Genomic DNA, 18,195 nt, shown 5'->3' with positions numbered 1-18,195 from the left:
ACATAACAGGAGATAGTCTGCCTCAGATGCTGCCCAGGGCTGGAAATACTCCATTACATTTAGACCTGTTTAGAGCCTGCAGGAGCAGCACGTTGCTTGATGTAATTCACCAGATAATTCTCATATGCAGCACGATCAGACATCACACAGACTTTGTACTGGGGAGCTGACTGGCAAAGGACCTCTAAAATCTGATCTGACTGAGTCTCTTGCATTCTTAGGTGCAGCTCCACCTGGTAATATCTATAAAAGCTCAATGCTGCAGCGCTTGTGTAAAAACACATGTACAAAGGGATTTGTGAGCAGAGATTTTCCCAATAAATCATAAATATGAATCATATGCAAAAAGAGGATAATCGTGTTTGAAGTTTAGAGAAGGTGATTTGTCTGCTTAGCTATAGTAAAAGCTACAGTAATGGGCCCAGTTCTAGGGTGTTAGATATTGGTCTTGACATATAAATTAAAATACTGTAGATTATACATACTTATAGGCCTCCCACATATACTTATATAAAACATAAGTATAAACATACTTATATACATAGATACATACATTCAGGATTGAGATCACCACAATAAAAAAACACACACATGCAAAATGTATCTAAATGATTATTATTTATTATCATTATTTTGCATATAATAATATTAAATACTTGGTAAGATATCAGGTGCCTATTTTTCTTGTTCTAATTTCAAATGTAGCACTCCATACAACAATTTCATTAACATTCTGAGTCACGATTATCAGGATGTATGATCAACCACCACGGTTTTCCAAAGATTTAACTCTGTGTCATCAGTGACAAGCAAAACAAAACACTGCTTTTACTTCTCTTTGTAGCGAAAATCGATTCTCACAGTCACACCCCCCACCTCCTCCAGCGCCTCCTCAATTCCTCCCTAACTCCCTCCAAACTACAATCTTATCTCCACCTGTCCTTTCTAATCTGTGCTTCTTTTAAACCGGCTCCCTTCTCCGCAGTTGAAATGGAACGGCCTTCTATTGTGTGCTTCACAAAGCAACATTTTTATGTCCCTCTGGTATGCAATATAATGCACAGTTGTGGAGCTCTGGCTTTGCTTCTAGGTTGTTGTGTTTTTGTTCCATTTTGTGTCTGACCTCTCTCTTTTTTTTGGTGTTTTGTGGGATTTCATTCGGCTGCAGTGGACAGTATCAGCCCTGTCACACCCACTATAAACACTCTAATCTCTTCATAAATCTTCTGTGATTGGTTTTGGACAGGTTGCGCTTGTTGGACACTTGTATTTAATAAAAGCTGTTTATCTGTATTTCATTGCAAGTGATCATATACTCAAGGGCAAAAAAATTCATGCACATATAAAATAATGCTTTACTTCATGCACAGAAACAGACCTTCACCTGTGGAATTAATTCAGCTTTATTCCCAGCTGGGAACAATAGGATTTCTTCCTACCGCTGTTTCTTTCAGTCCAGATGAAAGGATCAGTATTTCAAAGACAGCGAATCAGAAAAACTGAAGATAAATTCTGAAATCATAAATAATATCTTCTTAGAAATCTCTATTGTGCTTCATGCACTTGCGTTCACTTTATATTTTCCATCAATTTTCCAAATCAGGGCAAAGGATCGTGGAAATTCTCTCTTATAATAAACAGCTCAATGGATACGGTCATGTTTCTGCTGCAATGCATCAGTTTATTGAAAGAGCACAATGAAAAGCATCGCTCTGCAGATACTTTGCATCTCAGGGTTGATTGAATCAAACATGAATACAAGTGAAGAGGTGCCTGTTCTTGTGCAAAGAAACATCTGTTATAAGGAATGTTTCTGACTATGTTAATCTTCCTCAAGACTGAGAGTCGTTAAGTAACAGTAATATCCCAATGCAAATAGAGTGCCATCTTACTTTTAATGTAGTACATGCATGTTGGTGTTAGAAGGGGAAGCATTCAAATTGGTTTACTTAAGCATTTACATCACAATAACAGCAAATAAGCACACTTCTCACAATGTGAAACTATGTTTTTTTATATAAAAAATAAGACATTGAGATTGTGTCTTTCATAAAAGATTTATGGCAAAAATTATTTACTAAAAACTCATTTGGCATTAAAAATCCTAAGAATGCATTCTGTGATGAGGTTTAAACAGTAAAAATTATTTTAATCACTGAATTATTTTAGTTTAGCGATTTCTCAATTAAATATACATGGTTACATTTCTGCAATGAACCTTACTGGTTTCTTTATAAGGTGCAGAAGACACATGGTAGCACTTTTTACTGTATGATGACCAGTTGTCCATCAGTCTGTGTATGTCATTATTCATGGTCTTGGACCCAGTGGGCATCAACCTGCCCCACTTCCATGGTTAGAGAATTATCCAGGAGCAGATGGAAGAATCAAAGACCACATTACACACACACACATTGCCATTACCCCCCCCCCCCCCTACACACACACACACACACACACACACACATATAGACAGACACAGCAAGCTTTACATTATTTACAGTTGCCCGGTAAGCATTAATTCATCTGGTTTTTGCCAGCTTATCTATTATTTATCAAGCCAGCCAACAGCGTAACAATACATACAATCCATACACAACAAACACCCCACCACCACACACACACACACACACACACACACATATAATGTGTTTGGCTTATCATCTTTGAAGATCTATAGCTTATGTATTTTTTTTCTTTTAAAAAGAAGTTACTACAACAGAATTAAAATCTTTCACTGAAGAAAATACATTTGCAGTCATGTAACTGTTTCAAAAGCGCCAAATGGAAACCGTCTCGCCCCTTGACTGTCTCCATATGTCAAATGCAAGCTCTAAGAATGCATTAAAATGTTTTTTAATGTGTACTGTTGGAGACTTCATATTAATAATAGAATGAAAAAAAAGAGTCCAGCGTATGACTCTTACCACCATGTAGTTATCATGAGGAGACCTACATGTCTCGTCACAGGGCTGGCTCAGGGATGTGACAAGGTGTCGGCTTGGTTTTTTTGGTTGAGTGCCCTGGCTGTGTGGTGGGGCCAACAGGCAGGAGGTTATGTTTGAGGGTAGGTGCATGAGATGGAGAACAGGAGGAAACACTCGATTGAGCGCAGGGCAAACAGGGAAGGAACAAAATATGAGATGTGACAGAAAATCTACTCAAACCACCGAAGTGTCAATTTAAGAGCCGGGATTCAACATGAAAAAGAGTGAAGAATGACAGAGAACGGGAGGATTGTGGCCCTGTTGAGCTAAATGGGGTCGTTGTATGTGTGTTTGTGGATGTAAAATGTAGGGCACAAAGATTCAAGCGGATGTTTTGAATCAAGCTTTTATCTCAAGATACCACTTCAAATAGTATCTATAAAATGAAGAAGACAAACACAGGTATTGTGTTTGTCTAGAAAGAGTGCAGGAAAGTGTTTAAAGGAATATGCTGCCATTATAGGAAATCCACTTAAAGGCAAGGCTGGTGCCAGCGGTATCTCAATCAAAAGAGATAGTTTAATAACTATCTCTGAGGTTAGATGAAGTGCAAAAGTTTCCAGATACAACTCTGCCAAATATTATGTTTGTTCATAACATTTTATTTGTGTTATATTCACATTTTTTTCATTGTATTCTCCTAACATTAGCCAACATGATGCTAACTTAGCAGCCAATCTGACAATCAGCTAATGTTCGGTGGCATATTCAATGTTTGGGCTGCCAAATGCTGTTATCTGGGTTCAGAATATACAATCAAAAATAACTATCAACCTGTTCAGCACTGCAGTTATTATGTTTTTATGTCTTAGCCCGGTGGCTGGTTGGGAGGACGTAATAACATTGATGAATGTCATCATTCATCATTAATGACGGTTTATGAAAAGAGAAAAAATGCACAAATATATGAGAAAAACTTAGAAGAATAGTCAAGGAGCAATATTGCTTCTATTATATTTGAGCGCTTAGGATCAATAATTAGTGCACGTGCACCAACTTCCATGCAGCCTGTTCCAGTTGCTCACGCTTTTTCTTTCCAATTCCTTTATTTTTCCCTATTCTTTTGATTTTTTTCTAATTCTTTTAACTTTTTAAGTTTTGCCCTCTCAAACATGCTGGTTGAGAGAGTTTTTGCCATCTTTGGAACAATGAACCATAGTATGACAACTTAATGCCATGCACATTATTTACTCCAGAGGTCAGCTGACTGTCCTGAAGCTGGATGGTCTGTGAGCCAGAAGAACAGATAGCCCAGTTGAAATCTGGAGAAAAACTTAAGCAATTTTCCCCTGGGTGTAATAAAGTATTCTGATTCTGATGACACATAACAAAGAGAGTGTGCAGGTCGTGTGCGGTTGTACAACCCAAGCTCATGTTGATCTTCAGAAAAAATTCCACACACATCCTCACAACTTTCAACTGTCTTCAAACTCACCACATCAATTATCTGTAGCAAAGTGAGGCCCAGTTCGACCACAATAGGTGCAGAGTCGTTTTGGACTGGTCTCTCAAGTCGATTGTAGTTCACCATCAGATCGCGGTACAGCTTTCTCTGGTACACTCCGCCATGACAAACTGCAGGGAATAAATGGACAATTATGACCAAAATGAATCAAGGTAGTCTCTCACTTTTTGACCTGTGCCCATGTGTCCTTTGACTGCTTGGTGAGCGAAGAAAATTAAGTAGAGTATAAGAAGAACAGTGGGAGGAACTGACAAATTTAAACTCTGCAGCGCACGTCTTGACACGACCCAATCAACCCTATTAACTTTGTAAAACAATAAAACAGTTACTCCACCCATATTTAATCTAATCAGCACTATTATTGCAATTATTCCCAACATTCTTCATGCAGTGTCAAATCCTGCAATAAATCCTGATTAACAACGATGAGCACATTAAATCACTGAACTTTAATTGTGCTGACTGTGTCTATTTTGTCTCCAGTGTTCATTATGTCTCATCAAGAGGTTTACACTGAACAATTATAAATATTACAGCACAGTCCCTCAAGCCAATGCAAGCCCAGTCGGTCATAAAGGTACAGGACATCCACAATGCTAAAATTCTTTTGTATAACTGTTGGTGTCACAGGATAATTGAGAGAGAATTGCTTTGACTCAGTGACTGTCAGAGCTGTGATACTGACTGAGGCCCCTTCAGAGTGGGCAGGGTGTGTACAGACACGCACACACACAAAATAAATTTTACTCATTCATATTATATAGTTGTGTTCAAAATAATAGCAGTCCAACAGGACCAACCAGATCAATCACTGTTTTTGATAGAAATTATATTACTGTAGTAGAGTCATGAAAAACCAACAGACCCAACATTTATGATATGCATGCTCCTAAGTTTGTATAATTGAATAAGTAATTGAAAGGGGTGTGTTCAAAATAATAGCAGTGTGGAGTCCAATCAGTGAGGTCATTTATTCTGTGAAAAAAACAAGTGTCAATCAGGTGACCCTTATTTAAAGAGGAACGTTGCACATGCATTTCTCTCTGAAAACCAGAGAAAAATGGGCTGTTCCAGACATTGTTCAGAAGAACAGCGTACTTTGATTAAAATGCTGATTGGACAGAGGAAAACATACAGTATAACGAAATACAGAAAATTATAGGCTGCTCAGCTAAAATGATTTCCAATGCTCTAAAATGGGAAGCAAAACCAGAGAGACGTGGATGAAAAGGAAAGACTACCATTCGAATGGATGGAAGAGGAGCCAGAGTGGCAAAGACTCAGCCGATGATGAGCTCCAGGGTGATCAAAGATGGTCTGAAGTTACCTGTGAATACTGTGACAATTAGAAGATTCCTGTGTGAAGCTAATCACACAGAAGAAGTCCCCACAAAGTCCCACTGTTAAAAAAAGACGTACTAAAGAGGATACACATCGACTGGCCTGTAGAGAAATGGAGAAACATTTTTTGGACTGATGAAAGTAAGATTGTTCTTTTTGGGTTCAAGGGCCAACCCCCAAACACTGAATTCAAGCCATAGTACACTCTGAATGCAGTGAAGCATGGTGGTGCAAGCATCATGATATGGGAATGTTTCTCTTACTATGGTGGGAGGCCTATTTATCGCATACCAGGGATCACGGATCAGTTTACATATATCAAAATACTTGAAGCGGTCATGTTGCCTTATGCTGAAGAGGAAATGTCCTAGAAATGGGTGTTTCAACAAGGCAACGGCCCCAAACATACCAGTAAGCGTGCAGCATCTTGGTTCCAGACCAATAAAATTAAAGGTATGGAGTGGCCAGCTCAATCTCCAGGCCTTAATCCAAATGAAAACTTGTGGGGTGGAGAGGAATTGTGAAAAGCTGTCAAATCATCCTGGGCTAGAATACCTGTTCACAGGTGCCAGAAGTTGGTCGACTCCATGCAACACAGATGTGAAGGAGTTCTCAGAAACAGTGGTTGTACAACTAAATATTAGTTTAGTGATTCACACGAATGCTAAATCCTAAAGATGTTTCAGTTTACGCAGTAAATATTGAGACACTGCTATTTTTTTTTTTGAACAGCCCAATGTAAAATTTTTCTTCATTTTCTGTAAAGTAATCAAAAAAAATTTACACATTTTTCTTCGTGTTTTGATTTAGAATGTAATGCGCAGTGTTCCCAGTGCCTGAAAATAAAAACTATTAAAAGGATTCTGAGCCTTACTCATTCTTTTAAACACACTGCTATTATTTTGAACACAACTGTATCCAATACTATACAACTATATATGATTATGTGAGAGAGTCAAATAGGGTGGAGATCAAGGGTAAACTTTCACCAACTTGTCACAGGGGTAACACAGAGAAACAGACAAAAATTCTCACTCACATTCACACCTATGGGCAATTTAGAATCACCAATTAACCTAACCCCACTAAGTGCATGTCTTTGGATTGTGGGGGGGGAACTGGAGTACCCGAAGAAAACCCACGCAGACACGGGGAGAACATGAAAACTCCACACAGAAAGCCCCACCCAAGGTGGATTCAAACCAGGGGCTTCTTGCTGTGAGGCAGCAGTGCTAACCACCACACTGCCGTGTTGTGACCTTGCAAAGTTTATGTTATTATGGCTTTATTCACAACATAATCCAGGTTGCCAATATGATTACTGTTTCAGACTCCTATCAGAGCATTTGAACAAAATTCCAGCTGATATACAGTGTCTGACTGGCTCTTTTGAGTTAGTTGTGAAAGAATTTATGAACTTCACAGATTTTATTTTAGGATTTCTGAGTTGCATCTCTCTTAGAATCTCTATGCTTTGGGTTAGCTGAAAAGGTCTCGGTCTGCATCTCTGCAGTGATCCATGTCCAAATTAGATGTTGTCTCAACATATTCCAGCAATTACCAAGTGACAGTCAAGACGTGAGTACACCGACAATGACTGAGTGAATGACTAATTAGCTAATGAGGCAAAAATAAACAAAGGCATCTAGCTGTGCATTTGTGTGTGAGGGTATTGGCAAGTGACGGGTCACCCCTAAATCTTGGAGTGACAGGAAATCTGCGTAATGGGTGAAAGTGGCAGTCAGCAAAAGTGTTTAGAGTCAATTAAATGAAGCGAGCCAAGAAAAAAACAAGCCTAACAGTAAAGAGACCTGTCAAAGAGCCACTACAAATAATATACATGTCTGAGTGGGTGTCAACATGGCAATTAATGAAATCTGTCATGGTGTAAACCTTCACATATAGACAGAAATATGGCTGCACCAGTTAAATGTGCATATGTGTGTGTTAGCTAACTGTGATATGTTGCACAGAAAAATGTACCACTGTTTGTGCTATTATAGGGCTTATATGTATACTGGGGTAAATGATCATATTATTGTAATGCAAGACTCCATAAACTGTGAATGAAGGGGAACTGCACACAGCTCAAAAAACTGAAACATGATCAAGTGGGAAAAGAGCAGGATGCAAAAGCTCTTTTTAGATTTGCAATTCTTTCCAATAATCTGACAGTATCTGAACATTGAAAGCGCCTTGAGGCGACTGTTGTGATTTGGCGCTATACTAATAAAATTGAACTGAACTAAATGTCAGCTTTATGTCTGACTTAGCACCTTCAGATGATGACTCACTGATGTAGGACTTGTTATGTACGTTGGCGAGCTTGTTTACTGTCTCTTGAGTGTCTGAGTTGCTTGGCACACTAACAAACATTATCGTTTTGAATAATTGCTCAAACAGCAATAACATGAAAAAAAATCTCAACGCACTCATTTTTCTCTGCTAATGAGAAAATTAGAAAACTCAGACCTCCTGCATTTTACATCGCTTGATTTACTGTCCAGTGTGGCTCGTGTCATCACTGCTGTGGGTATGTCTGAATAAAACTACGGATTATTAATGTGAAAGTCATCGATGCCTGAATGACAGAATACTATGACCTTAACAGGCTGATGAAGCCACGTTGCATATCTCATGTCTGAAAAAGACTGCGCTTAGCCTTTTTCGGTAGTTGCTCACAGAGCTACACAGCAGAATGAGTCCGTAATCTGGTCTTCTTTAAACTCCCAGTGGCCTCCTTCAACAAGACAGGTCACTAAACTGATGTTAGAAAAAGATATTAGCTATAATTTCAGGAGTATCTCCTCTTATTCCTCAAAACAACCTTGTAACAACATGTTTCAAGCAGTCTTTCAAGAGAACAATGGCTAAGTGGATGAATATTGATTTTAACGAATCATATGGGGGAACAGAAAGAGTCCATTTCTGCGTATCACTCATCCCCAGAGGTATGTTGTCACACCTCAGAGATGTTTTTTTAATCATTTCAGTTTTTTATCACTTTGCCAGACAATTTGTTCCTAACGATGCCACATAATTGTTTTCTATTTCTGCTTTGATTTCTGCTTTTTTAAAAACACAAATGTTTTGGGGTCACAGAGTACCCCAGCCAAAAGCACCCAGTTCTACCAATGCAGTTTTAATAAATGCAACTATTAATCCAGTTAATGTTTACCATGAGCCCTAAATTAAAGTATCACACAGTCTAAAGTGGCACTCTGTTAGTCATTTAAAAGAAAAAAAACTTGGACGCTATCGCTGCCTTCATCATCTGGATGGGGAAATATTAGATGAGGAAATGCTGGAGAAGTTGCCAGATCTACCTGCTACAGCTGGAGCATGCCCTGGTCATGCCATCCATGAAAAGGAGAGCTGACCTGATATTGCTACATTGCAAGCCCCAATCTGAGCAGCAACAACCCAACTGAGTGAGGAAAGTTCTAACTGCTGATGTCTGACGCTCGACTGGAAAATCTACTCGAAAAAAGGTGTTATTTTTGCTCCAGAAACACAGAGAAGAAGGTAGAAACTGTTTTTTTCCTCTTGCCATGTGCCAGCATGGCCTGAGCAATGCACAGGGAAAACTGTGTGCTATAACTGGCTGTAGTGTGTTCAGCTTTAGCTGCATTCAGAAATCAGAAAAACTTTATTGTAAACCGCAAAGCAGTGGAAAAGTGTCTTAAATGTGGCGCTCAATATATACAAATGAAACAACATAAAAATACACCGTATCCACCACATACCAAGATTAAAACATTATGTAAAGGAGTACAAGTTATATAAAAAAATTCATTATGAGTTACTAATAATGTTAACAGGAGAATGATTTCTTAACAATATTAGTCCTGACTACAGGGACCCTGTAGCTGCAGCCTGACGGGAGCAGTTGAAATGAGCTGTGCAGCGGGTGTGAAGAGTCATGTATGATAGTGCTGACTTTGCGTCTGACTGTTTGAATGTGAAGATCTGACAGTGATGACTGTGTGGTGCCAGTTATTTTGTTTGCCTGTTTAATGACCCATGACAGTTTTATTTTTAGCAGAAAGAAAGGTGCACCGAGATGTGATGTCATAAGTGAAAACTGACTCGATAGGTGACTTGTAAACAACTTTTAAATATGTTTGCTTACATTAAAACTCCCGAGTTTTCTCAGCAGAAAGAGGTGCTGCTGTGCCTTTTTGTAGACATAACCACAGCGCACAGAAAAGGACTGTCTACCTCGAGTCCCAGATACCTAAAGGCATCTACCTGCTCCACCACCTGCCCTTTAATCTCCAGTGGTTGAAGCAATGTGGGGGCTGCATCATCAAGTGTCACTCTCCTACAGCAGCACACCTCCTTCATTTTTGAAATATTCAGCTTTGAGGAGCTTTCATCGATGAGAGTGATGAGTCTGTCCACTTGTTGACTATATGCTGCTAAGCTGTCAGAATCAGTCAGGTGAGCCATCTGTTCATAGTATTTATGGACAGAATTTCTAGGCACAGAAGAGGGTGGAGGGTCTCAGGATCTCATCTTTGCTTTTCGCAGATGTGGTTCCATTAGCTTCATCAAGTCATGACCTCCAACTTGCCTGGGGGCTGTTTACAGCAAAGCCTGAAGCAGATGAAATGAGAATTAACACCTCCAAGTCTGATGCCATGGTTCTCAGCCAGAAAAAGGTGGCGTGCCCTCTCTGGGTTGGGAACCAGTTGATGGCTCAAGAGGAAGAGTTTAAGTATCTTGGGGTCTGCTCATGAAAGAGGGGACAGAGAAGTGGGAGACTGACAATCACAGATGCAAATAGCGGAAATGAATTAACCCTGAAAGGCGTCTGAGCTTAGCCTTTGAAATAGAGTGAGGAGTATGGGAGGTACTCAGAGTAGAGCCACTGCTCCTCCATGTCTAAAGGAGCCAGTTCAGGTGGTTCAGGCATCTGACTAGGATGCCTCCTGGGCATCTCCTAGGTATGTTTCAATTATGCTATGGAGATCCAGGACACACTAGAGAGATTACATCTCTGAGCTGGCTGGTTATGTATTTATTGCAGTTATTTTATATTGGTGTCAAAATGGCCCTGATTGGTTTCATTACATAGATACAACACAAATAATCTTTACTTGAAGTTATGAAATGTCTCTGTTGTTGTTGTTCTCCAAAACATTCTTAGGTATCTGTGGTTCTTTTAGATATGGTAGTAGGGAAAAAAAATGAGTAGCACACTAATCCTTATGTCATCAGGTTTTGCAGAGTAAGATCACTTTTGAAACACTCGTTACACCTCTAACTCATAACAAGTCAAAATTATATTTTTAAAAGACTTTCAGAGATAAGACTGCACATAAAGTAAAATGTATATTCACAATGCTTAATGCTGTAAATAGCATTAATTATTGCAATCTAGTATTCTTGACACTGTTTCTACTGTTGCTGTAGCATGCAAATCTCTCTAAAGTCTTGTGTTAATTCTTCTAAGGGGGAACCTAAAAGGTTGCAGTTTTCAAGGGCAGCTGTGTAAGAAGGCTGTGTTGTACACTAACCTCACTGCACTGCTACGATTCAAAGAAGTCTTTTTTAATTTCCTTTATGGAAACTTTATACTTTCTGAAATGTGTTGTCTTTGCATTTTGACAGCCTTACTTTACTGCATTTGCTGTTTACTTATATCATCACTATAAATCAAAAATGCATTCAATCATTTTTACCTTCACACACTCCGAGAACAATGTCAAAAAGACTTTAGTAAAAAAATCAACCTAAAAGCAGGAGGAAAATATTTTTTCATGCTCTGTGGGTGGTCTTATCCTCAATTTTTTTTTTTTTTTTTTTTAACACAAATAGTACATCCTCAAAATATTCATCTTACCCTCAGAGCCTGCCACTGACATACAGAATTCTGCCCCAGTTTTTCATGGTCAAAACAAACTTCCACTTCTGTGTTTTCTTGCATCACCCAGATTAGTTCTTTTTTAGCTTTAATGAATTAACCCTGAACTTAATGGTACAGATGCACACAACAATGCAGTGTCCTAGCCTCATATTACTACCATATATCTTTATCATTGCACTACTGAACTTTAATGTTTCCATTTCACAGCCCGGAAGGGGGGCTCATCTCTAATTAAACATCAGTTGTATTGACATCAGTTGTATTGAAATGAAAATGTTCTTCTTTTTTTTGGCTGGGATGCTGCAGCAGTAGATATAAAGGTAATTTACTTCGTAAGTGGTTCACCTTTGACGGTATATACTGCCTTTAAAATTATTTATACATACCTGGCATCTATGCTGTCCTCATGCTTCCTGACAGAGACGACAAATCATAGTCTCTCAGTAACACACAAACCTGTCACATGTTACGCATGAATTATTCTCAGGTATGACCCAAATAAAATCTGGCTTAAAGTAGATTTTAGATGGTAGTGAAACTGCACCTCCTCAAGCTGTTTATTATTTTCATTCTTTTTTTTTTGATAGAATGCCATTTGGAATTAATCCTGTAATTTTATCACTATATTATGTCCTTAAGGTGGAAATCCAACAGCATGAGTAAGTTAAGTACAGCATATAATTTCCATATAGTTTGCCCCAACAGTTCACTGGAATAAAAGCCCTAAAATACGGTACAGATACAGAGGTATGATACCTCTGTATCTGTCACAGATATGGACAATATCCCGACAAATGCACACTGGATCTTTGACGGATACGTTTTGGAGATTTCTCCATAAATTGACAGGATTGGACTCTGAAAAATCCAAACTCTGAATGAACGTCTGTTACATATCCAGATAATATCCACATAATATCCATTTAAACATCTGTGACAGATCAGATCTTCCCATATTCTCTCTGGAAATATTACAGATCTATAAAGTTGTATCTGCCACGGAGCCCGGATCTTTTCAGATACAGGCCCTTTTTTGTCCAGCGGTTGTTCTAATCATAGTGGTCAAAATCTTATAATGGATCCTGTACATACTGAAACTATCCTCTCTGAAGTAAATCCTAATTTGGCTTTTTCCCATTTTGGTGCACACCATATTGCTCTTGCCAGCCAAAGGGAAACCCTAACAGCTTGTGGCTTGCAGCAATAAAAGGGACACTTGAGGACAGCAGGCCAAAGACTGGCTTGAGCAGATAAAGGAGAGTCAATCTTTAATGCCTGCAAAAGGTAGGTTGGTTTACACAGTTTAGTAAAAAATGAATAGCACGGGAAAATGAATAAAAGACCATTGTACCAATTTAAGTGTGACCAGAGATGTATAGTAACGAAGTAGAACTACTTAAGTACTGTACTTAAGTACTAAAATGCAGTATCTGTACTTTATTGGAGTACATATTTTTTCCCCTACTTTCACTTTTACTCCACTATATATTTTTGATTAATTTAATACTTTTACTCCGATACATTTTTCACGTGCTGAATCGTTACTCGTTACTATTATGAAAACATTATTAATCATCCCCAAGTCATAGTTTCCATGCCAGAGCGGTAGATGGCGCTGTCACGGTTTATGAAGCTGGCTCATCATTGGGCGATTTGAGCGATCAAGCCTAAAAAAAAAAAACGCAGGCTTCGTCTCCGCCTTTTGCGCTGTTGCTTGCAAGTATTGAGGACAAAACGCGTCAGCTTACTGTCCGATATCGAGATGGACGACGTTCCAGGAACACCTTGTCCAGGTTTGTCTTTTAGCTGCTCTGTGGACTGCCCCTCTGGCCTTTTGAGATGTTTTATTTGTGTTTGTTTTTTTGTAAACACTTGTATGGCCTTTTATCATTGTACTCCAGCTTCAGCCAAATACATTGTGCCTTTCAAATGTTTGAAATAATATAAACAATGATAATCAAACTTTTGACTGCCTTTCTTTAATATACACAGTACTTGTACTTTTACTTGTACTTGTACTTTCGGTACTTGAGTAGCAATTTTTGAAATACTTCTACTTGCAATACTTAAGTACCAAAAAAATTGAGTACTTCTGTACTTCCACTTGAGTATGGTGTTGAAAGAACACTTCAACTTTTACTCAAGTCAATTTTTTTATATAGTACTTGTACTTCTACTCCACTCCTCTACTCCAGTACTTTATACATCTCTGAGTGTGACCATCAGTGAGACTGCAATGAAAACAATCTGTTGTCAGTGTTTACAACAACCAACAAGGAAAATTGAGCCTTATTTAAAAAGCTGATAGCTGCTGGGATAAAGACCCTCATTCAGCTATCAGTGCTCCTTCTTGTGAGGAACGATCTCTGCTCTGATGAAAACCACACAGAAAATTGTCACTCACATTTTGAGCCCTGTCTTCTAAAAATTGTGAATGCCTTCTAGAGAAAAATGGCTGCATAAAAATTAAGGACTCAGTGAGTTCATGTTGATCTGTTGGGCGGCTGATGCCTTCAGCCTCCTGCTTCTGGGTAACAAAGAAATGGTGTACTGTCACAGAGCTTCCTGATTGGCAGCGCTAACTTGAAATTTTGAGATACTTGACTTGACTAGACTTGGGGTCTTTCTATGTGGACTTTGCATGTATTCCCTGTGCAGCTTCCTCCTACAGTCCAAAGACATGCTTATTAGGTTACCTGGTGATTCTAAGTTGGCTGCGGGTGCAATTATGAGTGTGAATGGTTGTCTGATTCATTAAGTTAGCCCTGCGAAAGACTGGCCACCTGACCAGGGTACCCTGCCTCTTGTCCTATGGCAACTGGGTAGGATCCAACCACCACCCCCCACAACCCTGGATTGGGTAAACTACAAAAAACAAAAAAAAAGATAGATGGATTTTATTACTTCCTAGAGTCATATTGCTGGTATAAATAAATATCTAGGAATCTAGCATGGCACATACAGGATGTCTTGTAGAACAAACATAATTAATTTTCCCTTGTTGGATGTTCTATTTCATTTTAAATCCATGTTGCTGTTCTCTTCATATTAATACATTAAGCTGTGTATGTTATTATAGTCTCCTTAAATACTCCTTACAGTTAGGATCACAGTTGCAAGCAGATGAAGGAATTTACATGAAAGTAGATACCATTCAACTAAGGAACCATTATAACAGTACCACACCACAAAGACAGATTAAATATTGATTAGCCTTGGGCAAATGGAACATTGAGGAAGACTGGCCAAGTTTAAAATCGAATCACATTAAAGCAGCTGGTTCGCAAACATCTGGAAAAGATCAATACATATCCAGAATCTGAAAAGCAAGAAAGACAGCCCAACTGTCTCTGAATGGCTCAACTTCGTTTCCTTGAGAATATCATACGAGGTCACTTCGCTGGGATGTGAAAATAAGTTTTAAGGAGCTTTTCCCCTGTGCCCAAGTCTGTACTGAAACATGATTTATTAATACCAAAAACAAATTGTCTCACACATCACTTGAGTTTTCCTGGTTGGTATTTGCTATTTATTTGTAAGCAACATCGATTTATGCAGTGAATCGGCATTATTTATTAAAGGAAACTTTCCTTAAAGCTGGATCAATACATTTCTAGCCACTTGGTGATGGTGCAACAACTGGAAAAAAAATAAAATAAAACAAAACAAAGCTACTAACATCTGGAAATGTTAGCATCAAAAAGCAACACTGGCATTCAGAGTGGTGTGTGACCACCTACAGTTTACTCTCTATTCTGATCCCCATTAAGTCCACAGGCAAAGGTCTCATGACCTACCAACTATTCCATTATGCTCAGCATCTAGCTACCTGTCTTTGTCCTCTGTTTAACAGCTCTATTCAACCTAGAAACAAGTCTGATGAATATGCTATTCAAATAAACTAGAATTGAATTAAAGTTGTGAAACTCAACTCATAAGGAAAGTTGTGGGCTAAAGAATAAAACTGAAAATTGCAAAATTAATGAGCAGAGCCAACTAATGTAACGGTAAGCTTCCCCTACACTTGAGTAATGTTTAATTATTAATAGAAAAATAATTACTATTGCAGCTTCAAACAAATTGAGTCCTTTTCAGCAGCCATGGACATTTATCTGAGTCACTCTGAATGCAGACCTATGACTCATTGCAGTTTTGTTTCCACTCACTATCATTTATATCCAACTATTCACAGAATAATTGTCCTTTGAACTGTTATCATCATGGGTGACTCTGAAACAGCAACATAAACTGAAACTGTGTTGCTCACAAGTTAAAAAAAAATTTAATAAAATTGCTAGCAAGACCCATTTGGGATTTCTGTATATGTGACCTTGCAAAAAAACCCTTTTACAGAATATTTGGAGAGCAATTACAAGCTGGAGGTATTGTAGAGAAGTGCTAACAAAAAAGAAAAAAGAAAGAGTGGAAGGTTTAACCATATCTGTCTTTTGCTGTACAAGTGCACAGTTAAGTACTTCCTGTTTAGAGTAAGAAGCGATCATGCTACGCTATCTCATCAGCGGCTTAAATTTGGGGCCAAGTCCGCTGCAAATAATCACATGTTCAGTGAGCTATGAAAAGACTGGATCCAGGCTATATTTTACAAACTGTGCAGAAAATAACTACTGTATGATCTGGGAGGACTGTGTCGAGAGCAGAGGGTGGATAAATTAACAGCTAAATGTGTGAACTGTTCACATTCAGTTTCAATGTTGCAGGTAGAAATACACATTCTTAAGAAGAATTCTCAGTGATGTTCATTTATTGGTGAATTCATACCAACATCAGTGAATGAGCATCTTTTAATTTCGGGACATGTTAAATCCCCTTTCAAAAGTTGTCTTACAAGTTATTACCAAAGCTTTGTGGAGCATTGCAGGGTGTGGAAGAGAAATTCCTCACTTCATTGGGCAATGAAAAGGGTTTGGCACACTGCACACATTTCACTGAAGATTCAAAGACTTATCTCATGGAAAAGATTTAACTACTGTAACAATTAACATGAATACTATTCTTGAATTTCTTTGACTTTCAAGAACCACATTCCTGTACAGAACGTGTGTTTACTTCCTTTTGTAATAGCAGTATAGCTTTTTAGAGCTGTACACAACCTGTTGGGAAAAGCTGAGAGGACACAAACACACAGGACCCTCCTTACATGCACTCCTAACATATTAGGATATACATTTTGGCACTCTCTCTGCAGCAAAACAAAACAGAATATTGTCTATATGTAGTCTATATTTAAATACCATGCTACTATACAAAGACAGAATGTAAGGAGGGATTCAGACAGACATTTAACTTTGAGGGTTTCCTAGCTCAGTTCCACTGTAGTCACGCATTTAACAATCCTTTAACTGCAGATTACACTGAAAGAATGAATGGCCCCATGAAATCCGTGCGTCGCCGTCGGGACGCCCTCCTTATTGTGGGCCAGCTGTCGCCACTCTATTAAAGAAGGCTCACTGACTAACGTGTAGCACAGACACATGCAGGCACTGATCACTGCGCTGCAAGCTTGAAAATTCAGTACTTTTAACCGTGGCAGTCTTAAGGGATTCAGCCTTTGCGCATATAATATTATATCGCAAATATATAGACAAATGCATTGTCAGTGACTGACGTTTTCCTGCTTACTCGCATTATAATGAAGCATTTCTTACAAAAGTATTTATGTACAACTCCTGTGAATGCTTTTATTTTACACAGTGGGTACAAATGCTTCTCTCATGACAGATGAACAACCGAACTATTCCGAAGTGTGTCTTAAAAGCAGCTCTCATCTTTCTGGCAAACATTTTTTGACACGAAAATCACAAACATAAATCAGAAATGTGTCAAGCTGCATCTTTCCTGACTTGGTCTCATTGGGCACCTTTTGACATACGCATACAGAATACAAACTGAAGGCTCTACTGACTCACCTTGATAGCAGAATGTTGCCCACAGGTAAACTCCAACCAGTACAAAACCAGTGCGTTTCCGAGGGTCCATGGCCGCGGCGGAGCGGAACTCCTTCTGTAGCCGCTGGAGATGTCAAACTTTGAGGGAGTGCAGCTTTGTCAGCCTGCTTGTGCTGCTCTCTCTCGCTCTGTTTCTCTCTCTCTCTTTCCCCTTGTTGGTTACTGGAGGAGAAGCTCGCGCGCGCACGCACACACACACACACACACACACACATCTAACGTGTGCCTTTTTGTGTTTGCGTCGACCGTTTCCTCAGAAGTCACTTCGGATTCAGCTCTCTTACCCCTTTTCTGCTGCTCTCACACGTACCTTTATATCAAACATCTCGAGCTTGACTTCTGCGTGTTTCCGGTCGATTGCGTGCGGTGACGGTGACAGCCACCTGTCCGCTTGCTGCTGCTGCGCAATACTTCGTCGGGGTTTGTCCCCTCCAGTCATTTCTGGCTCATCCACATCCTCTTTATGGATGATGACTAAACTGAGCGCATAATCCCAACATGCACACATCTCCAACAGGGGACACCATGCCCCAACCCACACCCAACTTTAAAAAACTTTTTTTT

The 18,195-nt window shown here is 39.0% G+C and overlaps 1 protein-coding gene across 2 annotated transcripts in view; it reads right to left on the bottom strand.

The window, feature by feature from the left end:
• The window catches only part of LOC115786298 (neuronal acetylcholine receptor subunit alpha-7-like), a 46,086-nt gene extending 28,356 nt beyond the window's left edge, over window positions 1–17,730 (bottom strand). The window contains exons 1-2 of one of the 2 annotated variants that reach the window (XM_030738394.1): window positions 17,593–17,730; window positions 4,423–4,562 (exon numbers count right to left, since the gene is read on the bottom strand). In XM_030738394.1, the coding sequence (XP_030594254.1) occupies window positions 4,423–4,562; window positions 17,593–17,662 (210 nt within the window). In that variant the 5' untranslated portion in view covers window positions 17,663–17,730. Of the gene's footprint in view, window positions 1–4,422; window positions 4,563–5,693; window positions 5,707–17,592 lie in introns of those variants that run through there. The other variant, XM_030738403.1, reaches the window with a different exon arrangement.
• Between the last annotated feature and the right edge of the window lie 465 nt (window positions 17,731–18,195).

Source organism: Archocentrus centrarchus, chromosome 1 (genome assembly GCF_007364275.1).
Source record: "Archocentrus centrarchus isolate MPI-CPG fArcCen1 chromosome 1, fArcCen1, whole genome shotgun sequence".
Taxonomy (NCBI): Eukaryota; Metazoa; Chordata; class Actinopteri; order Cichliformes; family Cichlidae; genus Archocentrus; species Archocentrus centrarchus.
The sequence above is the reverse complement of the archived record's forward strand: the minus strand, read 5'-3'. Positions and strand labels throughout refer to the sequence as shown.